General features: G+C 28.8%; 1 protein-coding gene across 1 annotated transcript in view; it reads left to right on the forward strand.

Annotated features, from left to right (window-relative positions):
• The window catches only part of LOC142328070 (carbohydrate sulfotransferase 5-like), a 323,989-nt gene extending 303,289 nt beyond the window's left edge, over nt 1–20,700 (forward strand). Inside the window, exons 4-8 of the mRNA XM_075371542.1 lie at nt 6,680–6,819; nt 10,678–10,913; nt 13,601–13,799; nt 15,649–15,828; nt 17,478–20,700. Coding sequence (XP_075227657.1) covers nt 6,680–6,819; nt 10,678–10,913; nt 13,601–13,799; nt 15,649–15,828; nt 17,478–17,799 — 1,077 coding nt within the window. The 3' untranslated portion in view covers nt 17,800–20,700. The remainder of the gene's footprint in view (nt 1–6,679; nt 6,820–10,677; nt 10,914–13,600; nt 13,800–15,648; nt 15,829–17,477) is intronic.
• Nucleotides 20,701–25,007: the final 4,307 nt, after the last annotated feature.

A 25,007-nucleotide genomic window follows, 5' to 3' on the forward strand; every position in this document is an offset into this window, starting at 1 on the left:
ATTTGTCATCCAGCAAACCCAAACATAACAGCATGATGATTCTAATTTAATTTAATTTAGCTTAGTCCACCTGAGAAAAAACACTTCTCTTTACTTTTAACATAAAAATGGAGTAAAATAACTTGCAATATAAAAATTAGAAAATTGTGATAACAATAGATTTATCTCAAAAATAGAAATTTTAAGTAAATACCTTACTGCTACATTAAAATTTCATCAAATAAAACAAAAAAAAAAATATTTGTTATTTCATTGTATTTCCTCATATGATAACCTAGTATCTGTTGAACTATTGTCATCGTTTCCCAAATTTATCATAATATCTTCAATTATATTTTCAACAAACTGTCTGCTTCCAGTGCTTTCTCCCCTTTAATTACACATTGAATACATTTTTTCCAAGCATTTGCATCTACTCTATAAACAGATTCTATCAGTAGACTTTTTACATCACTTAATTTAAATACTGCGTTATTACTCCCAATGCAGCCTTTCACTTGTGTACATGGCAATTCTATCGGGTTAAAATTGCAATGGTATGGAGGAAGAATTAACACAACAGAATCTTTTAATTATGCTATTTCATCTACTTTATAATGAATATATTTTTGTTTAACTGATTTTTACTATAAAATGAGTTGGTTTGGAATTTTCAGTTTTCAAGCAATGGTATGGTGGTGCATTATCCATTACTATGACAGATCCTTCAGCAACAATTTCCACAATTTTTTTAAACCACTGCATAAAACTGTCACCATTCATTTCATCATGAAACTTTGGGAAAGATCTGGATTCATAAATCTATAAACCACAGTTCAAAACTCACTATCACTTCCTACATATGTTACTATTAATCATTTACCTTTTCCAGTTTGGGTTTTCACGTCAGTTGACAAACCTTAAATAAAAGCATATTTTGCACTCTATTTCTTTATACACTCATACCTTTTCCTATACATTAACCCAATTTTCATCTAGATAATAAATTGTCTTACCCTCTTCATGAAATTGCTTCTTGTTTTTCCTAAATATTCCCTACGCCATGAAATAATATCTTTGCATTTAATCAATAAAGAATTATTTTTTTTGTACATGAAACTAAAATTCATTGATTTTAAAACATGATGTAATATACTTCTAGAAAAATTTAGCAGTTCAGAATCAGTATTCATGGCATTTAATATTTTGTTCAAATTAGGAAGCTTTTTCACACTCTCTCTTTTTCACACACTTTCAAGTCTTTTTAAGGCTAACATGTTTACCATCAATTTTGTGTTTCTTTATTATATTAAAAACTGTACGTTTGCTAACGCCTGTTGCACTACTTGCTTTCTGAGCAATGCCTCTGACTGCAATTTCAGGGTTATCTTGTTTTAAGTTTATTTATATGTTGCTGATTTTTTTTTCCAGAGTTACTTAAGGATTTCCTAGTTTATTTTTTCATGACAGAATCACTTTATTGTTAAAACCTTATTAGCACAAAAATACAGGGGATAAATTAAAATTAATGAAAATAACACTGAATAAAACTATTATAAAAATGAACTATAAAACTATAAAACTATCATACCATATGGAGTAACACAGTAACATAGACTGAAATACTTTCTTTCACTGAACTAAATAATGGCGTGAAGCATTAAAAATGAAGTTATCACTTTTAAACATCATTATCAAAGACAACAAAATTTTTAATTGTTTATCATTGGCATGCCATGGCATCAGACAAGTGATAGTTTACAGTATATCACATAAAACAATAATTGTACTTGCACATGAGAGTAACAGAATGATACAGCCTAAACTACTGATATATTAATTGGGTCATTCCATGTCAAATGGACTAGGGGTCCCCGGTCGACTATCTCCAAACTTCATCAAATTTTGCGTGGACATTGGTCTTAAATGCCATTTTATCAAATTGTAGCTCTATATCTGCTACTGCTGATTTTCTGTGACATCTTGAATAAAGGGTACTTACTGATAGTTCACACATATATGCAAAAAATTCTAACTTTCACTTATAATTTTGAAGGCAACAATAAAGCTATAAGTTTGAATTTTAATACTTTCAGTTAAAATTTTATGCTGAATTTAATTATGTTATTCACAAGTTTCTTTAGCATCTGGTTTTCAGCATTGCAGCTGAAATTCAACTAAAAAGTAGTTGTGACAGTTTTTAAATCAGAGTTTGAGCTTATATAATTCCTTATCTAGTACTTTAATCAGAACAAGACTTTGCAACCTGAAAAAGGGCATAATTGTGTACAGTTGTGGCACAACTGGAGGCTTATGTCAGGAGATATTCATCATCAAATTTGGTCAAAGATTTTTAGCTTGATTTTTGACCTACCTTTGAGAGCTTATATCTCAAATATACCTTCTTAGATTTTGTTAGTTTTATAACAGTTAAAAAGAGCAACTTTTAAACTATAAATCCATGCAGTTTGTTTTCTGACCTGTAATTTATAAATGGCAGAAAAAACAGTTGAAAGATAATGAATCTTTCAAACAGGAAGCAAGTTTACCATAATATTTATGGATGATTAAATGAATACTTCTAGTAGAAAGTAATTTTTTATTAAGTAATATCATCCGTTTTGTTGCCTGTTAGTACAAAGTTTTTAACTGTAGCTGTAGCTTACCTCCTACTGAATGCAGAGGAGACAGCTTCAACTAATTATATCTGTTATGGCAAGCACAATTTTTAAAAATATTTATTTTACATGCACAAAAATCCTAAAATCATAATCAAAATGAAATGTAGTAGTAGTAATAACAGATTGTAATAAAGTATTACAATATTATAATAGTAGTCTCAAAATAAAATAAAAATATCTAAAGTAGTCAGAAAGTTTTTGGCACAATATTTTTAATTCCACTTCAGCTTAAATTATTTCTTAATTATAGATGGGATGTATTCTGGATATATATATTGTCATCCTGATGATGTCATTGATGGAGAGCAGCAAAAATGTGCTGTTCTGGAATCCAACAAGTGTCCTTTCTAGGGGGCCAATGAGGGTGAGAAAACTGAGGACCCTTCTAGCTGCACCATGAGGGTGCATAAAACTAATGAGGGCATCATATTCACCAAAAGATATATCACATATATTTCCAATTCACCAAGTATTGTCATGCATGCAAGCCACATATTGGCCTGGTTGCAAGCTGGTAAGTGTTATTCCTTGAGTAGGTTTATCAGTTTCATAAACATCAGCTTCAAATATTGAAGTATCATTTTAGACTCTGCTGACTTCGATTTTAGCTTTTCTAACTAGCTTAAACTAGTGGTTCTCTCTTGTTCCAGCAGTTATATGACCATTGCTAAACTGGCTTTCCTGTCCAGGTTGGATTCTCTAAACTTCTTCTCTTGGAATAAAATAGAACCTTATTCCTGGTATATTTTCTTTACAAAACCAAATAAGTCTCTCTTGGTGTCAATATCTGGTTTTCTATAGGTCACTAAAGACTGTCACATGCTGCTAATTGTTTTGTAGTACCTCCAATTCCATCACAAGGTGATTTTCCATGGCTTGTACCAAAGAAGTTCCATTCAGCTGTTATCCCAAAGTCTTCTTCATGGTGGCTCAAGTTGATAAAATTCTTGTATTATCAACTGAACCATCACTGAAGTAGTGTAATTTTAAATTAGCAATTAAATTTTCCTTCATTTGTGTTAAATATGAACTTTGATGTTTTGAAAGAAAATGGTGGCTAGTCAGGCAAAAAACCTTTAAGGAAAGTTCTTCAATAAACTTTTCCATAGTCGCCTGTTATGTCTCCAATTTGTCTCTGTCTCTATGAATTCACAGCTTATATTCTATTAGTTCCTCCAAGTCATAATCTTTAAGCTCATCTAATAGATAGGACTCCAATCCAGTTTTTCCAGGACACTGTTTGTAATGTTGTAGCATGCAATCCTTAGATTCTAAGCTGCAGGCAGTTTTCTCAACCAATACCTTATTGTAATCCTTGATGGATATTCCAGCTATCATGAGCTTAAAATTTTGATGAATGTACAAACACCAAGTGAATGTGTGCCAGCAGCACCAACTGAAATGAACCACTTTGGCCTAAGTTAACAAAATTTTGAGAAGCTAATTTCATGCCCATGTGTGCAGAAAACTATGAACATCTCTTTTAAATTGCACAGAAATAGATGTTTTTGTATGTGAACATTTTCACCATTGATTCTAACTGAAACAAAATCTTTCTTTCCTGGGCAGATTCAAGAAAATTCATCATCTTAAAAAAATTTGAGGACATGAATTTCTGGTTCTGGTTGTCTAATCTCATCCTTCAATTTTCTTCCTCTTTTTTCTGGTGTTGCCAAAATACCAACTTCAGATTTGAGCTTCCTGGTCTGCTTCTCCATTCTCATTGAAACCTGGAATTCATCAGTTATTTTCTCAATACTCCAGCTGTTGGTGCTATTGTCAAAATCTGAACTTGTAGGTGAGCTGAGATCAAAAGTTTGGCTTTGACATCTTCAGTCAGGATATCCAGATCTTTACAACCTTGACACTGCTTACTCTTTAATGTTTGCATTACATCAGTAACACTCAAACCACCAGCAGCTGCTGCTGTAGTAGCAATAGCATCTTATGTTCTGCTTCAGGTAGCCTTTTGAATCCCATTTGCTGATATATTTAAAGGAGAGATTCTGAGTGATGATAGTGAGGCATCCATTCTTCCAGAAGTCTCTGGTATTTTCACATCACTAGATTATGATTCTGGTTGATCATCCACTGGCTCAATCTCTCCGAGCCAATTCTTGCCTACATTGTGAGCATAACTTTTTACTAAATGAAAAGGCTTCTGTGCTCTTTTCCAGTGATAATGTTTGCACTATATCTGTATTATTGAATGCGCAGCTATCCTACAATCAATGAAAAGAATTAATAAGAGATTTACATTAAATTTAGAATTTTGTTTAGAATTTTGAACAATAAATCATGACGACATAATCTTCTGATTTGGAGAAGTTACTGATACATTAAGTTACTCACATGCAGTACTTATGGTTCCAATATCTAAATCTAATGTATGAAAACCCAGATATTAAATCCCATTTACTTTTCCAAAATGTTTAAAATTTTAAAAAGTTCAAAAAACAGTTGGAGATAACAATAAATTCACAACTGATTATAGAAATTATTCGCTAACAACTATGCTAATTAACAAAAGGTTATGTTTATATACCCTTTCTTTAAAATAAAACAAAATAAAAACATTCTAGAATGTTCTAGAAGAAATTGGAATTTTGAGAAATTTCTAAAATATTTTGGAGAATGGAGTTTTCCAAAATATTTTTGAACTTTCTATAATGTTCTGTGGAATGATTTTTTCCACAACATTCTAGAAATTTCTAGAACATTTTATAAAATGGATTCAGCCTAGAAAGTTCTACAATAGTCCAAAATTCTCTGGAACGCTGCAAATTTTTTTCAAGATATTGTAAATTTCAAAACATTCTTTAAAAAATCTAATAATATTCTGAAGCATTGAATGTTTTTCCACCTTCAGCTGTTTTAATTAATTAGAAATGTCTACAAATTAAAAATCTGTCACATGCAAAAGATTAATTATCTTTGAAAAGCTTCCTTACCTACTATAATAAATGGGTCAAAAAACAAAATGCATGGATTATGTTGTTTAAAAGCTGCCCTTTCCACCTATTAAAAAACTAACAAAATCTGAGAAGGTACACCTGAGATATAAGCCAAAAGTGGGCCAAAAATCATGATAAAAAATGTTTGACCAAATTTCATGATGGATTTCTCCTGACATAAGGTTCCAATTGCTTTTAAACTTCAGGTTCCTACACACAATTTTATTCCATTTTTAAAATTACAAAGTCTTATTCTGATTAAAGTATTAGATAAGGAAATATATAAGCTTAAACTTTGACTTCCTTTTGGCTGAATTTCAGCTGCTATATCTCAAAACAAAATTCTAAAAGAAATTTGAATTACATATTCAGATATAGCATAAAAAGTTAACCAATAGTACCAAAATTTGAATCTGTATATTATTGCCATCAAAATTGTTATTCAAATATAACAGTTTTTACATGTGTCCTACAAACTATAAGCAAGTACCCCTTTTTCAAGAGGTCACAAAAAATCAGCCATAGCAGATGAGCTGCAATTTGGTAAAATGGCATTTCAGACTATGGGGAACCTCCACCAAAAATTTGATGGTATTTGGAGATGGTCAACTGGGAATGATTTTAAAAACTGGACCACTTGGCATGGAATGACTCACTTATACATGCTGAATTCATATTTATATCTGCTGCACCATTTTATGACACAAAGTATAGTAAGTTAATAAAAATGATGTTCCTCTATTTCCAAAAGTGATATGATTTTGATCATTGCAAACAATACTGTCTACCCTCAGTAAGCATAGTGAAATGCTAAAGATTCATCACAAAGTGCTGTATGTCTGAACAATATTGAATTATAAGAATTAATAAAATAATTTATTTTTGTTTATAACATAAAATAATTGTACAAAATCATATATGTAGAATAAATTTGTTTCATTTTAAATGATGTAGTTCATTAATTTCTGTTTTATATAGTAATTTTTTGCTTCTACACTTCCCTTAGAATGTGATTAAAAAAATTAACAATCTAATAATATATTTTTGTAATTTTATTTCACGTAGAGTTGGTCTAGCACTGAGACTGAAGGAACAGGCAACCTAACATCTGATATTGAACAAGCTATTGAAGAACAAAGAGCCAGTATTTTACGTGAAATGAAAAATTATAAATATCCCAATGGGTTGTACAATGTTTCTGCCAAGTAAGTGATATTTTATTTTTATTAATTTTTAATGATTAATTTTTATCTGTTACTGTAAGAAAAAGTCAAAAGATGCAAATTTTATTAGTGTTAACATTCTGGGAGTTTTTTACAATTATTTTTATTTTAATTGTCTACTATATTCTCTGTTAAACATCAGTTTGTTTAATTTATTTTTAGTAGGTTACGCCACATTATTGTGCTATTCAAACTATTTTGTCTAGATTTGCTTAGTTAATAATAATTAACTTCATAATTAATTGGTGACATTATTTGTTTTGCATTTAATTAAAATTTTCTGTTTTGTTCTTGTCAGTCCTTTTTTTTGAACAGACAACAGTTATGCTGCAATTGTTTCTCTAGCTCTTTTTTAATAATCTAGGTTTGGGTCTTTTGCTTGTGTTATGTCAAGATGGTATAACTTCTGTTGAAATCTTGACTTTCAAGTCGACATTTCTAAGGTTCGAGTCCTTGTAAAGGCTGTTTCTTTTCTTTTATCTGCACTTGAATACTAGATTGTGGATGCCGGTGTTCTTTAGTGGTTGTATTTCAATTAACCACATTGAGAGGGCAATGGGAAACCACCCGTAAAACCTGCCAGAAAAATTACAATGGTAACGCCTATGGAATAGCTAAGAGTTGAACACGAATGATTTTTTTTTCTTGTTTAACCAACTTAAACAAGGAGGTTAAACGAGGTACGAGACCACTGTTACGTACTGCTTCAGAGGATGATGTAAATGATTTGTAGCGACTGTGAAAAATGCCATGCCTGACCGGGATTCCGGGACTTCCGAATGAAAGGCAGAGACATCACTCGTGCCATGGAGGCCGGCAAAACACGATTGATTCGCTAAATTTATTTATTATCGTTTTCATGAAAATTTTCTCTCCTCAGATTAGTTATATATTATTATAATAAGGTAGATGACGCGTAAAATCTGAAAGTAAAACCAACTTTTTAAATTTTTTGCGCCACGATACTCATTATATCTGCTTTTTAAATTGATAATTAAATTTCTATAATAATGAAAAAAAATAATTTAAAAAAATATTGTGAAATTGCCTGAGTATTTTGGAAATAGATTTTATTCAGGCCTTTTAGAAAAAGTTATTAGGATTTTTTATTTTTGTTACACTACGTTTTTGCTTTTCTATTGGCAACACTATAAATACTGGCGTTTTATTCTAGCAGCTGTTTTTCTTGTAGTCGTGTTTTTTTACATACCTCCAAAAAAAAAGTATACTAACCTCAAATGTCACATCCACCAGCGTACATCCCTTGCTAAAGTTCTTGACGCTTCTCCAAAATTATCATTTAAAAAAAATTATTTTGACTATGATTATGTTAAAGTGAAGTGAGTTTTATATATAATATAAATGTCTTAAGCTATTGAATTTGGTAGACAAACCAGGATCTAAGAAAATAAATTTCAATGCAGACTATCACAATGAGCAATAGATCTCTTCATATAATAGAGGATTACATTAAAAAGGTATGGAAATTTAAATCCCTGTAAATTCATATTTTTAATTTTTATATACATTTTTCAAATTTAGATATCACTTGTAATCAAAGTGATTAAAAGATTTTTCTGAACTTAATTTTAAATTTCTGTATGAAACCTTTATAGAGAGATTTTCATTTAAACCTATAATTAAAATGTTTATAATATTTTTATTTCGTAGTTTTTTAAAATTGTGTTTTTATATGATTGTAATCCTCTTGAAGTGGTTAAATAATTGCAAATGTATACACTGGTATTAAAAAAATTTTGATTTTCAACCAGCGAAATGTAGTACGTGTTCATTAAAGTTAATATACGCCCAAATGCATTACTATAAATTTGCAAAGAATTTTTCAGCTGAAGGGTTTCACCATTTTTCTAGTTTTTAGATTTTTTTCAGTTATTCTGTTGTTTTAAAATGATTTAAGTTTTTTTTTTGCCGTTTCTAACTTAACTTAATTATTACAAATTATCTATAAAAATATAAATTAATGTAATTTATTATTATTATTTTATTGTTATAAAAATGAATGCTTTAATGTGTTTTTTTTTTTTTTGCTGTATATAACTTATCATAATTGTTATAAATTATCTATAAAAAATAAATTAGTGTAGAAATCATTATCAATAATATTAATTTTACCTTTATTTTTTTTTAGGGTAATTCTGAGCAATTACTTGATAATATTAAATCTTTTTTATATTTTAATGTACCATAGTAGATATGTTTCAGATCAGGAATACACAATATCTAAATGTTGGAAAGCAGGTTTGGAGAGTGGATGACCCTTGCAAGGTGAAATTTTGCCCTGCATTATCAGTACTCTAGTTAATTAGTAATCAGTTTTGTGAATGGTGACCTGTTCTGATTTGATTTGCCCCAATGGTAATCTGTCCTGCAGAAAGAAGTTATAGTTCCATAAACAAACCATAAGCCATAAACTAGCCTTAATAGTTATTAGAGTTGAGCCCAGAGTCAGCCATAGAAAATAACTGATTGCGCACTTCATAAGATGACTTCTATTGTACATGTGACTAATAGCACAGAACATGTGATGTAATATTTCTCCATAGTGATTAAATTGCTGTTTAAACATTTCGGCCAAGTATTTCTACAAGATGGTGTTAATTAATGCCATACCTTAGTAATTTATCCCTAACCTACCTCCACAGAATTTATTAGCATTTTATTATGTTTTGACAGTTCACAAAACTAATAGCTTAATACTAGAGTACTGATAGTATGTTGTGAACTTTGACCTTGCTCGGGTCACCCAATGTCCAAAGCTGGTTTTCAACATTTATATCTTGTGTTTTTTTGATAATAAACATTGACTGTGGTGTATTAAAGTGTGAACAAAATTATCAAGCAATACACCTTTTTTTATTGGTTTGAATTACCTTTAACTTTTTATTGACTTTATTTTTAAAAAATAAATAAATCTTTATATGTAACTTAAAATCAGATTAAATGCAGTCCTTAGCTTTTTGTTTCAGAATTTAGTTTTCTGTTTAAGCCTACCTGTTTGTTTGTTTAGACTTCCTAAAAAGATATATCTATAAATAAATCCACCAAATCAAAACTAAAAGTAAACTTTTTTCCCTAACTTTCCATTAAGAATATTTTTAGAATATAAGCTAGTGATTACAAAATGCATCAAAATTAAAAATATCTGTCATTAGTTATGTGGCAGAAATATCTGCCTTTAAACAGCAGATATTTCTACCGTTGTATAATTTCTGCCATATGTAACACAATGGTGCTCATTGCAAAACAAATGTTATGAAATTATATCGGCTAAAAGTAAACAAAAGAGTTACATAAAAATAATAAGGTGTAATGTGACAAACATGTACACACACACACACACACACACACACACACAATAAACAACTGAAAATACCACTTTGGTTCTCAATCTTTCAGTCTATAGACTGTTGGCAGCTGTTCTCCATGTGGTATTCATTTGAGTTGTCTTTTTATATTGGACCCGTTGGAGGATACCTCTACTTGAAGGATTTGTATACTGGACTCTTGGTCATCCTCAGTATATATATATATTGGCTTCCTCTCAGTTATTGTTGGAATAGCTAGTAATAACAAATTTTTTTTTGGATTTGATTAAAAGTTAGGTTTTCAGTCTTATTAACAACATAATTGGGCCTATGGAGTTAGATCAAATATGTTTTTAAGATCAGTATGATAGTATTTATTATTTTTACTAAAATAATAAGTGTTGTCTTAACCTAAGAGATGGCTATGGATTCTTCAAATCAAATATAAACTGTTAAAATTCACTTAACAATGAAAAGCAATTTGTTTTTCCTTATATTGTGTTTGTTTTCTTAGGTCGCTATCAGATTTAGTACCAGAACTGGGTGGCACTCCATTGAGGAGTATTATTATAACAACGTGGCGGTCTGGATCAACGTTTTTAGGTGATGTGTTGAATGCACATCCAGCGAATTTTTACCATTATGAACCTTTACTTGATTATGATATTGTTCAAGTAAGGGGTCCACCATTGGCTGAAAAAGCTTTACAAGCACTTCGTGATTTACTTAAATGTACTTATTCTAATTTAGGTATGTATGCCTATATAATGTAATTACTTAGTTTAGCATAAAAGAAAAATAAAATAGTTATTTATTTTTAGTTAGACATATTTTTTGTTTATGTGCATAAGGGCAAAGTAAAAATTAGAAAACTGGGAGACATTCAGCAGTCTCTTTATACAGTTCCTTTTCTGCTGAAGTATTTTTTTTTCAGTTCCTCTTTAGTGTTGCTGTTTATTTATTTCTCTACTTTGGTTTCAAAGTAAGCATACATGTTTTACATCCATCCAAGTTTAGTTTATTTATGTTTTTAATGTATTCAATTTAAGATGCATGGTGAATTTCTTTTAATATTTTACCTTTTTCTTGTCTCAAGGAATTCAAATCCATATTAGAAGCTTTAGTTTACAGTACTAATGAATAATAAAATTCAAGCATAAAATAAGAACAAAAAGTAATTCTTTGTTTCATTTAAAATGGATGAAAGGAAATTGTGTGACCGTATCCAAATTGTATTCCAAAATTTAAAAAAATAACTCGAGCTTATTAAGCAAATCAAGTGTTGTCTGAATGACAACTGCTAATCTCAAAATTTGCTGTAGATGTAGGTTCGTTTGCCATAAATTTTGAACAACTGAAAGTATTTCATAAAAACGTTATATGATATAATCTGGAGCCGTAGAAGTTAGTGTGAGGTAGTTCATTCAGATAACAATTTTTAAAATTTTGAAGATCACACAATGAAGCTGCAAGAAAACATTGTTTACTTTAATGTTGTTGATGCAAAATGCACTAGTATCTTATTTTATAGAAATGGCATTCATGACAAAGGTTATGACTTTTCTTTTTCTCAAAAATGTATATCGGGAGAAAATATGATTTGTAATAGTGTTTCAAAAAAAATAAATAATTGTTAGCATTGTTTAAAAAAACAGTTGAGGCTGTTTTCTGCATTTTCATTGTAGATTATGTTATAAATGTTGTTTTGATTTGGTTACCAGTATATTTTTCTGTCAGCTTTCTACTTACTTAATTTTTTTGGTAGATAAGTTAACCAAGTTTTGGTATTAAAAATACAAACAATTTTTTTTTTTCCAGGAATGTAATAGAATAACTAGAACCAAGTTCACCAATTTACTCAATCAGATTAAAAGTCATGGCATTTATTGTAATAAAGTGATAGAATTGCATGACTTTTAATACCTTAAGTTAGCACCTATCAGTAGCATAACAAATAATTTGAAGTACCCTGTAATAATAATAAGTGCAAAACTACTGCAAGATTCAGCTGTACACGCAGCCAATTCATGCAGATCGAAATGTGCGAATTCATGTAATCTGTTTCAGTCATACTTTGTTTTTATTGATCTATATTTAATGTGTGTTTAGTTATATATGTACATAAATTAGATTTGCTGAAAGCCCTGTGTATAGCAATAAGCTTATATTTATTAAAAATAATGTATTTCTAAACAAAACCAATATTTTATTAGTTTTGGCCCTTTTTTCACCGAATGTGTAACGTAGTATAAAAACTATTTTTTTATGAAATTTTTATTTTTAGAGGTATTAGTAATAGTGAGTTTTATTATTATCTGGGTAATCAGGTTGTAGATTAGTTAACTGTTTGGAAACAGAAAGTTAGACAGCTACAGGGGTTTGTACAGCATGAATAAAGGGCAGAGCAAGGGCTTGGATTATCTATTTAGTGCTTGGAAAGGTTTATCTACTTGGATAATTGAAAATTCTGTCAGGAGGGTCTAATATAAGATACTTGTAGCTTATAGTAAATCATTCAACTTGGCATTCCTTTGACTTGTTAATCTTGTAATAATTTCTCTTGTACCTGTAAGCTAGATTGATCATGTACTCAACTTAAAATTATTCACCACATTGTTGCTTTATTTACTATTGCATTGAACCTTTAAACCTGTGTTATGTTGGAATAATGTAAAACGAACATTGTGTGTTGGAGCAATGATTTGTTTTGTTTACGGCCACATTATGTCAAAGTTAAATTTGTGGCTAGTTTTTCATGAATCTGATTTAGAGTTTTTATTTTTGTATGTTAACAGGATTTTTTTATTAACTTTTATTCTGTTTATATTTGTTATTATTTATATTATGTATGAAACTGTTGCTTTATCAATATGTTGCCAATCTTTATTGGGTACAACACTGATTTATATTGTCCTACTTAAGAAAATTATAATTATCAACTTCAAATAAATAGAATTTATAACCATAAAATTAAATTAAAAAGGGAATGACAGTTTTACTCATGACATTTGCACCAGTAATTTTTGATGATTCTATTGAATTAAGTTTTATTTTTTTAATATTACTTTTCAAACTGTTATAAATCAACAATATTTTTCTATTCAAATTATTATGAAGAAAGTTTTTATAAGTATAAATATTTTCAATCATATATTTAAAGACCTTCAGTCCATTTTTTTATATTTCTAAAATAATTTTTATTGTCTTATTTAATTTTATAACGATTTATAATGTAAATTATTAGAATTGTATAACTTTATGGTAGAATGTCAAAAAGTTATTGGATTCAAAATTTGGATAAAACTGCTATAATTAAAGTTAAAAGTTAATAGTATTGAAATTAGAATTATTTTATTTAAGTAATAAATTATTCTCATTTTAAGGAACATAAACTAAAATTTATTGGAGTTAATAATATGTAAATCTTTGTTTCGTAGATCATTATTTAGATTATGGCCAAGATCATAATTGGTTATTCACTCATAACACACGCTTATGGAATCGTTGTACATTACATCCACATCTTTGCTGGCTTCCAGAGTTCCTTTCGCCTATGTGTCGTCTGTTCCCCTTTCAGTCTATGAAAATCGTACGTTTAAGATTACGCCTTGCAGAAGATTTACTTTCAGACCCGAGGTAAAACTTTAAAATTTTATATAGATTTCTTACTTGTTGAAATTTATTTTGTTTGACTAATTATATATTTATACAGTTTTACCTTTCTTTTTTTGCTATAGATAGTGAAAAATGTTTTGATTTCTTTTTCGTTACATACAGCTGTGATGTTGAAGTATGGAAACAACTTCATATTTCAAAATTTAGAAATATTAAGTAGGCAGATTAACTAGGTAAAAACAAGTGCAGATCTGCATAGTTATAAATTACTATTTATTGTGTTTTTTAGAGTTTCTTTCTGCCATCTTGGATCCACCATATTTAACCAAAATTTTTTTTTTTAAATTTGACGGTAGAGTTGTGATACATAATTACATAATTTTAATGTAAAATTTTACTAGGGAAATGATGGAAAAATCCTTTGTTGACAAATGCCTTCATTTTCAATTTATAAGCACTCAATTTGCAAAAATGGAAAAATTGCGGTACTAATAAAACAAGATAAATGCGTCGTATAGTAATATTCAAACATTAACTGTTTAAAGTTTATTATAGGATATAATTCTGAATCTATTAAAAAATAAAAAAGTTATTACTGGGAGTTTTACTTCATTTTATTACTACTGCTATTTTTCCATTTTTATATCTTTATTGCTTATAACTCAAAAATGAAGGTATTTATAGGTTTTCAGATGTTTTTCTTATGAAATTTTACATTGAAATTATTATATGTACACCTTGATGTTTTAAAAAAAAATTGATTCAATGTGGTCGACAAAGATTTCAAACATTCTGTAAAGTAGTAATTTTGTTACTGTATAGATTCACACTTGTACTACCTCCTAGTATTCCTCAATTTTGAAATATGAACCTGTTTTCCATATATTAATATTACACTATGTAAATTCAATTAGTATATATATTTTTTTTTTTGTCGTGTGTTCATGGCTCAATCAGTTTACTGAGAAATTAACGATTGAAAATGTTTATATTATTACAATTTATTAGTTTAAGACCATAAATAAAATAAGACAAATCAATAATAACAATGACAATAATAAACAAATAATAATCTTAGTAATCACAACCACAATAATAATAACAGTGTCAATAATAATAATAGTAATAATAATAATAAACAGCAATTACATACAAAACAGAATTTAAGGTAATTGTCAGGATTTATTCACAGGTAGTTAAATACTGAAAACCAGAATTCAGTCCCATTGATAAAAGACATTAGCATGGCTGTTAATCTTAACACTTTTAACAAGTCTTGTATTAACAACAATAGTACAATAAACTGTATAAAGGACTAACAATGTATAAACTATGTATGTAGGACTATGTATAAAGTCCTTTTACTGCAAATACCTTTGCTGTTCACTAATAAAACTACCCTAACAATTTATGAGTGAAATTTAGTACATTATCTCTTTTACTTAACAGTAACTTACCAAACCACTTCTTGTTTTCATATACTGGAATTATTTGTGACATCACCTCAATCATATCGAACTTTGTACATTTTTACGCAAAAGAGCTACATACTTCCTGCTATCCAGAAGTCATTTTCAAATAAGTATTGCATAAGTTTTGAACTACTTAATTTATAGTATAACTAAACCACCAGTGAAAACTTTAGAAATAACTCTACGGTTTATTGTTTACTGCATAAAGTGCTATGTGAATTATTTCTTTGTTAGGTTTTTTTAGCTATAAAATAAACTAAAATTTAAAAACCATTTTTCGCATTTCATGAAAAATACAATATTTTATAAAACTCATTATTTTTATTTGGTTATGAAATAATTTTATGATTTATTAATGTATTTTTTTATATTTGTAATGTTTAATTTGTTTTTTTTAGTTTGAATGTTAGAGTAGTGTTGTTAGTACGTGACCCTCGAGGTACAATGCAATCTCGCAGACACAGAGACTGGTGTCCTGGTCGTCCAGATTGTTGGGATCCTGTTCGACTTTGTGCTGATCTTACAGCAGACTACAGTGCAGCCATTCGACTGTCTAAACTTTATCCAGATAGATTTAGGTATTGTTTAACATTATTAAAGTTGCATATTAATGTAATTTAAAATAAGTGTTGTAAGCTTAATAGTGTTTAATAATTTTTAGAATTATAGACTTGTATTTCTTATGGGGGAGATACTACTGAACTAGTATAAATTGCACTAACTGTTTTTTATATTCAGTGCATTACAAAGAGTTCAGAAAACTAAGCTTTTTTCTGTGGGTTTTTTCTTCAAGAATGTAATTTCTGGATAACTTTTTAAAGGTGATAAATTGTATTCTTAAGCATATGGCTTTTATTGGTTAAATTTCAGAAGGTGCATGATATTTAATGACTATAAAAAGGAGCTTTTGATGTCATGTTTATTTTGGTTACATTTACAATAAAGTTTTTGACATTATGTTAAAACATAATTATTACATTCATTACTTTTACAGTATCATGTGATAATGTCTTTCTTAGAGTCTAATTCACCTTGTACTAAATTTATAGTGTTTTGCTTTTATAAGCATTCTATAATTTTTAGTGATTTGCTTTTGAGTGCAGTGTACTTAAAAACAGCAAGAATGAGTATCATGTCACTGGTATTGAACAGTTTGTTTTCGTCTTGTGCACATTTTTATCCTGTTTGTACAGTTTACAAGCAAAACTGCCACTAATTAGCAGTTTAAAACCTCTTGCTTTGAGCAGTAAAAAGTTAATGGTTTGGTGTGCATGAATATGATCTTGTATAGTTCTCTTAAAATTATGAAGGAAATATTGTTAAAGTAATACTAATAACATGTTAACCTCTTTATCACAATAATTAATTGTACACCTATTGAGATAGCATGTACTATTTAGTTGATAGGTTTGGTTTCAAGACAGGGACTGCTGTAACTCTGTTCGTATTCTGTGCATAACTTATTTGAAGAACACTTACTAGAAGAGTCGTTGATGATCTTTCATTATCAAATTTTACATTTCCAGTCAAGCTATCAAATTCAGCTTAATGACTGGTATGGTGGATACCATCAACCAAATTTCACCTACTATTTAGTTTAACCGTTCTTGATTTTTTAACCATGATATCATTGTGGCTGAAAGCCTGTTAATTCGTACAAATTGTTTTCCCTTGGATATCCCAAAGATTTTGGCAAAATTTAACGCAGTAATATTCAGTCTGTTCTGTCATTGGCACAAAATAAAAATATAACAATTGTATGTTATTCAGTGACACTCATTGGCTGCCTGGTAGCAGCTGACCTTTTGAAGAATTGGTAAAATAACAAATTTGCTATAAATTGTTATACTGAACACAGTGATTTTCCTCTTTATTCTGGAGGCAAGTTGTATGGTTATCAAAATAAAAAATGAATAATTTTTTAAAAATCTACATATCTTTTATTTACTCATGGCTTTTTACTACTGTTTTTATCTTCATTTGTTTTGTGTATTGCTCTTTTACTTAAAATAATTAATTACACATCCATGTAAAATATAATCATTTTTTATTTAGTAAAGAGCAATATAATAACCCCTTTCAGTCATAATTCATTAAAAATGATTGTCTGGGTGTATAGTATTCTGCTTCTAATATAACATACTATAAAGATTTAAAATTAATATTTATAAAGTCATTAAATTATAAAAACAAATAATTTTAAGATTTTTTTTTTTTTAATTTACAGGGCTGTTAGATATGAAGATCTATCGCGTAATCCATATAAAGGAGTTAAAGAATTATTTCAATTTTTTGGACTTAATTTTCATCCTCAGGTTAGTGAATTTTTAGATACGCATACAAAAACAAATGCCGGAGGAGTTTCTAGTACATTCCGTAATTCAAAAGCAGCTCCATTCCATTGGCGACAGGATCTTAGTCATAAAGAAGTAAGAATAATTCAGAGAGCATGTAAACCAGCGATGGCAGCTTGGGGTTATGTTAATGCACATAATGCTACACACCAGCGTGATTTTAATCCTATTGCTAAATCATTTACTTTAGAATAATTTATATTTCAATAGTGCATTATTAGAATTAATTATATATAGAAACTGTTGTAATTTTTTATGCAGTTTTAAATGTTGGTCAAGACATAATTTTTTTTTTTTTTAAATAGGCTTCTTATAAAATTATCATATTTACTCCATGAAAGATTTATTCTAGTAATATTAAATTTTTTTTACTATATTTTGTTGCGTGATGTTAGTTGAAATTTTATTTTTTGAAAATCATAATTAACATCAATAACTACCGATTTTACATACAGAGTTTATGTATTTTGGTGCAGTATCTACTGTATTAATTTAGATGCAGCAAAGAATAATATGAGATATTGTTATGCATAGATAAAGAAATTTATTATGTGAAATAATATATTATTGTCTCATGATCGCAGTTTGACAAGGTTATTGAGAGATAGCACACGCATAAATTTCTTACCAATACAATTTATTACTTTTAAATAATGTTCAAAACAGTAATTCATCTTTCTCTAATCCTTCTACAAATTCCAACATCTTTTCTTTTCGTCTCTAACAGTTCTTTGGCACTTCTTTTTAATTGTTTGTCTCTTCTTCTCACCCTCCCCTTATCGTCTTCACTTATTCCATGCTTCTAAAGAAGAGATGTGCAGGCATCGACTGCTGTGATCATTTAGTCGGGATGGAAATTTATAACGCATGAAAAATGCCATGCCTGACTGGGATTTGAACCCAGGACCTCCAAGTGAAAGGCTGAAATGTTACCACTCGTGCCTTGGAGGCTGGCGTAAGTTGCTTGCATACTGTATTAATTAATACATTAATTAATGTATTACTTAATACTGTATTAATTTAGATGCAGCAAAGAAGAATATGAGATATTGTTATGCATAGATAAAGAAATTTATTATGTGAAATAATATATTATTGTCTCATGATCGCAGTTTGACAAGGTTATTGAGAGATAGCACACGCATAAATTTCTTACCAATACAATTTATTACTTTTAAATAATGTAAGTTGCTTGCATGGCCACTTTTCCTTCTTACCGCCTCTTTTACTCTTTCATTCCACCAAGCTCTACTTTCTCCTTTGGTTTTCCATTTGTAACTCCATACACCTTGCTGTATTGCCCACAAAAGCCTATTTGAACCGTATCCACTCTTCCAATACAACCCCTATTTCATCCATTGGTAGCATTCTTCTAATACTCTCTCAGCGAACTCTTCTCTAGTAACTGGTTCCGTCAATTTCTAAACTCTAACCTTCCTTACTCTTCCTTCAACATCTATGACCTTCCCACATCTTATATTTACCAAAACAAGTGTATGGTTTACTTCAAAAGCAAAGTCAGGCCAGACTGTAACATCTAGCAACTCCTTACGGTGTCCTGTCTCACTTAGTAAATAATATTACTGTTTTCATTTTCCTTTCCTTCATCCATAGTTATTTTATTTGAATTCTTGCAAAACCAGATGTTGCCCGTAGAAGCTATTTCTCTTGCAGAATTTGATCAGAAACTTTCCTCCTCCATTCCTGTTTCCATACCCTAAAAGCCCTACTAGATAATCTACATTGTGCTTCTCTTTTCCTACCTATGCATTTAAGTCTCCCATAACTATTACCTCCCCATTTATTCCTTCTTATTTTTTTTAGAATTCTTTTGTATCTTCTTGATTCCCAGTTTGCAGAGCATACAGTTGAACTTCTTTCCATTTTCATATTTAACTCGTATCTTTATTGTTCTGCTACTAAGTCATTCCACTTCTTCAAAGTTAATGTCACCATGCCCCTCCCACTATAAATTCTACTTCAATTTTTGCTTCCTTTCTTCTAAACAGCATAAACCCCTTCGTAAGTACCTTCTCCCCCTTCCAATTCCATTTAGTCTCGCTAAGTCCCAACAAAACAATCCTATTCTGTCTTATACAGTCTACTATTTCCTCTACTTTTTCTGTCAATGCTTCTATATTCATTGTTGCCACCTTAGCTATTTCTTTCTCCTTTTGGTTACCCCTTCTTTTCTGTATTTAAATTCTTTACTCCTTTTTTCCCCAGCTGTCTACTTGTCACCGTGCCCTGGGAAACCAAGCACTGCGCGTTGCTTTCAGGGAACACCCTAACTCTGACTGATTCACCAACTTCCATTTATTAATATGATGAGTTTGCCACCCTCAAAGATATTTTAGAGCTACTGCCAACAATTACAAGACTGCTCCATCTAGGAAAACAGACACCAGCATCTAGAGGCTATCAACCTACCAGCCATGGGCTTTTGCTTTTCATAGAAGTGGCCAACCTCCCCACTATCATAATCTCTTATCAGTATTGTAGCATTTTGTAGGAATACAGGTGTAGGAATATACTCCACCAAGCCTTGAGATTGTTGCTGCTTGTCATGATTACTTATTCAGGAGAACTCTTATTACACAGCTAACCCCCATAATTGAGGGTCTTTTCTCTATCTGCAACCCAGACATGCACCCTGTTACCAACAGCCAGGGGATTATTTAGATTATTTTCATAGATTGTGGTTATTGCATCATCTTATAATTAAGACTTAATAAATAGCTTTTATTTTATCATATATGATAACTTTCTAGTAGTTTTGTTACATAAAATAAAGATAATAATAATAACGGTAATATTATATTGGACTATATTTTAGGTAATTGGTAAAGTATTGTGTATTTTTTTGTATAAGCATAGTTTTAATAGATTAATTTTATATTTACAAAGTAAGTCTCCTAAATAAGTATTTTGAAAATAATTTATTATATTGTATCTAAAAATTTGAAATTTTATGTAGCCTATTTATATAATTATTTTTATAATTATAGATATATCTTGACCATTGTATTTTGTAATATTATCATACAATACTAGATCTCTCAGCAATATTTGTACTATTATTGTTTTAAAAAAAAAATTGAGAATAATACATTGCTTAAACTTAACATGTAAAAAATTTAATACATTTAAAAAACTTTATAATATATATGTATACCCATTTGTGTATGTATATATATTTGTTTAATTTTATTATTTTGTTTTTTTATTTTTTATTACTAATTTGTATTTATGTATATTAAAAATAGTATGTGATATAACATTGGTTTATTTGTTTTTATACGATACTTTAAAAGACTCTATGCCTTTTTTTTGCTGTTCTTACTTTTGTAAATTGTGCATTTTTATTTACTCAGTATCTTTTATGAATTATTCAAATTTGATTCCATTATATAGTAGAAATATTTATGTATTACATATAATAGTTTTGATATTAACGTGAGTAATAAATACTTGTATGTATTTATAATACAGTACAAATAATATTAAATTTGGATTAATGTTTAATCCATAAAAATATATATATGTTTAATCCAATAAAAAATATTTATTGGTATTATTACATTAGCAATAATAATTTTTTTTTTTAAGTTAGGCTGATTTTTACATAATCATTCTTAACATATAGTTTTATTAGTACTGTGCATAAAAAATAACCATCTGGATTTATTTTTTATGTTACTCTTTAGGAAACTATAATTACTTATGTCATCATATTTATTTTAAAAAAATTTCTGGATTAAATGTAAATAAAGCTCTTCAAATTAAATCAGATTTTTTAAATAATTTTCTTTGGTGTACTATAATTAAGAACATGGTTAAATCATTATTCTGATTTATTCTTTATCAGAAATAATTTTTCTGATAATATTCTTCAGTTTAGAAAATTTATGATTCTTTTATGTAAGTGATCATTTTTAGGAATCACTTCTTTCTTGGTGTTTCTGAACCACATAATAACATACCTCTTTAGCCATGTTGTTTGGCCCTTGTTTTTTTTTTGGCTATTTTAATGCATTATTCGTTTATTATTTTTTTAATATGTAAATCCTTCAAATCAATTTATTTGTATAAAATCAGCCTTATTAAAGAATCGTTTTTTAGATTTTGTGTTAAATATACTTTTATTTTTAAACTTGTTTTATTTATTTCAAAAAGTATCACCTGTATTTGCAATTTGTATGAGGTTAATTTACATAATTTTTTATTTAACTCAGATTTTGCTTTTAGTTTTTGTGCTTTTTTAATTATTCTAATGATGAATTGTTCCTAAATTTGTTATTATTATTATAAGTTTTGAGCAATATGCATAAACATAATAAAATTTAGTATTAATGCATGTAATTTGAAGAAAATTTTATTACATTATTAAATTCATAAAATTATTAAAAAAATTATTAAATTAAAATTTTATGCATAATAATATTTTATTGCCAAATATGGATTTAGATGTATTTCATTTTATACTAAATTTTAATGCTTCACTATGGTTTGCTTAAATTAATAAACAACTATTGAAATTGAATTTCAAATGTCATATTTTTTATTAATCACAAATTTTGTAAAGTGAAGTGGTCTGTTAAAATAATTAAATAGTTGTGCTCAGTGGAAAATAAAAAAATATTTCAATGGAATATTGTAAATTAATATACCAATGTCTGTTTTGTGGCTAATCTTTAAATATTGAAAGACATTAATTCAATTATTTAGTATTTTGTAAAATGAAGAGGTCCCTCTAAAAAGGTTACAACCAACAAAACTAATTTTTTTCAGGAAGTAAGAAAACATTTCATGTCGTTACTGTGTTAAAATTTATAATTTTAATTTGTTTTTATAATTATTTTATAGTTGATATTTTAATTATTGTCATTTTTTCTGTTTTTTTTTTTAAATGTTATCGTTATTAGATAATTAAACATTTTTTTGAACTAGAAATGTTACAAATGCGCACATTTTACCTTTCTATATTAATTAGTATAAAAAGTAATAATGCATTAGTATAATTTTTACAGAACACATTATAGGCTATAATGTGGGATGTTATAAAATATATATTTCACAGTGTTTCTATAAACTTTTTTAATAAAAAAAGAATGTAGAATAAAGGTTACTGAAAAAATAAACTTTTTTTCTTCTATAGCATTCTGTAATGATTCATAAAATGTTCTTTATTCAGAAGGCAGTTGGTAATATAAAAGCCTAAGAAGATCTGTCATTTTTGCTGGATTTATTTGTAGTTTTCCTCCTGGATAAAGGTTTTGCAAATCCACAGGGTTAGCTGCCCAGTATACAGAAGTTAAGTGTTAAGATGCTTTCCCTCCAGGCTTTTTCAGTACATTATACATGACTAGTTTTGAATTCTACTGTGACAAGTCCATATCCTAACCACAGTTGGCTCATCACAAACGAACTGAATCCACCTAGCTTCACTTCTCTTGACATCAGGGTGCTTATATATTTGGCTCCCAATTGGTGCCATATTCAAAAACTGCCCTTCCATTTTTAAAACTTTGAAGGATTGATGATTTTGCAGCCTTGGTCATATTGATTACGTCCTGAGATATATAAAGGGATGCAGTCTTCTTGCCTACCCATCTATCAGACCAAAGTATTACTTTTTTCTCTTGATGAAGGCCCAATACTTCAAAATTATTTTGAATGAAGCGAAAGATAGAAGATGCGATCTCAGACGATCCCTGTTTTCTGACACTTTGGTGTCAAAAGCACATTGTTGCAGTATTCTTCCCATATCATGAATACAGAATTTATAATTTGAATACTGTCTAAGATAGTATACATCATATTGTGTTAAATAGGCTGTATAAATAACTTACTACTGCAAATCAACACAGAATAACTGTGTTGGAATTTTCTTTAGTAGCCTTTGTATCATCTGCTAAAGTTTTATAGGTTTTATCAGCTTTTCTGTGAAGCATTATAGATTTTGACTCTAATTCTTCCAGTTCTTCTTCACTTTGCACTGCGGCCATCTGTATAAAGTACTTATCACATACTTTGCATGTATCAGACCTTGGTACCGCAAAACAAAGGTTAAATTTTCATTGAAAACCAACCTATAAAAGTGTGACTTCACATTAGTGTCTGGATGCTTCTTCAAAAAGGGTTCATACATCTTTTTCACTGAAAGATATGGAGTGAGACATCTTTCCTTGCTGGAGCTATATGAGTAGTGACTTTCTTGAGAAGGAAACGATGATGTAATATGATTAGCAACAAGTTCATCCACGTTCCTTTGCTTTGGTTTTCTCACCTCCGCACTTTCTGCAAGGAAACACTGTTGCTCATTGTAGCTGTCCTTATAGAACCAATTGAAAAGATTCAACTACTTCTGCCAGCTTTGATTTAGTTCTGCGCAACCATCATAAGTGCAGTTTTTAGAATAAATTGAACCCTGAAACAAAAAAACTACAATCTGAATTAAAACATTTTCCATACAGAAAATATAAGGAAGTCGTAATTAAGTTCATAAAATCGTATGATTAAACTGTTTTTTATTCACTGCAATGATAAATAAGAAAGCTAAGCTATGTGATGTATCAAAATAAAGATAATTATGACTGAATTTGAATATAAAATTAGTTCTTTGATAAATTAAAAAAAAAGAAAAATGTTATAGCTAGTTGCCCAAAATTTTTAATATGAAATGAAATATGATTTTTAATATGAAAATTTAAATCTAAATGAATGTGGAAACAGACTGTCAACATGTTGGCAACTGTATTTTATACTTCATTTGTGCCATGAAAAACAAGTTAAACAGCCATAGTTGTTAGTACTTATAACTTAACTAACAGTAATTATTAACTTCAAGTAACATCTTATTTTTACCTAAAAAATTAGGTTATAATTAAAACTACATCATATTAACTATAGTAAAGCTGGTAAAAATGAATAATAACAAAAAAAACTGAAGAGAATAGGTTAGCCCAGACATTCCCAAACTGTGCGCTATAGCAGCTCCCTGGGGAGCTGCTCTTCACAGCACTGCCATGAAATATTGTAAAAACTTCATAATTAATTTAACCATGACATTTATAATTATTAATTTAATGTTAATAAAGTAAAAAAATAATGAAGATTCACAAGTTTTATTTATTTTTATCTCTTACTTAAAAGTCATACTTTTATTTAGAAAAGGTATTTTCAATATTATATATCATGGAATCCAATGAAATTTGTTTCCTGTGCCTATGGTATAAGCTGTATTCTTTTATTAAAAATAATACCTTATGGTACATAAGGCATATTCTTAACCTGTAAGATTGTAAATTACTTAATAGGTTATTTATTAACAACCTTTTATAAGGTGTATTCTTCCAAATATCTGAACATTGTAACAGAAGGATTTTAGATTTATTTATATT

Source organism: Lycorma delicatula, chromosome 7, assembly GCF_047948215.1.
Source record: "Lycorma delicatula isolate Av1 chromosome 7, ASM4794821v1, whole genome shotgun sequence".
In the NCBI taxonomy this organism is placed as follows: Eukaryota; Metazoa; Arthropoda; class Insecta; order Hemiptera; family Fulgoridae; genus Lycorma; species Lycorma delicatula.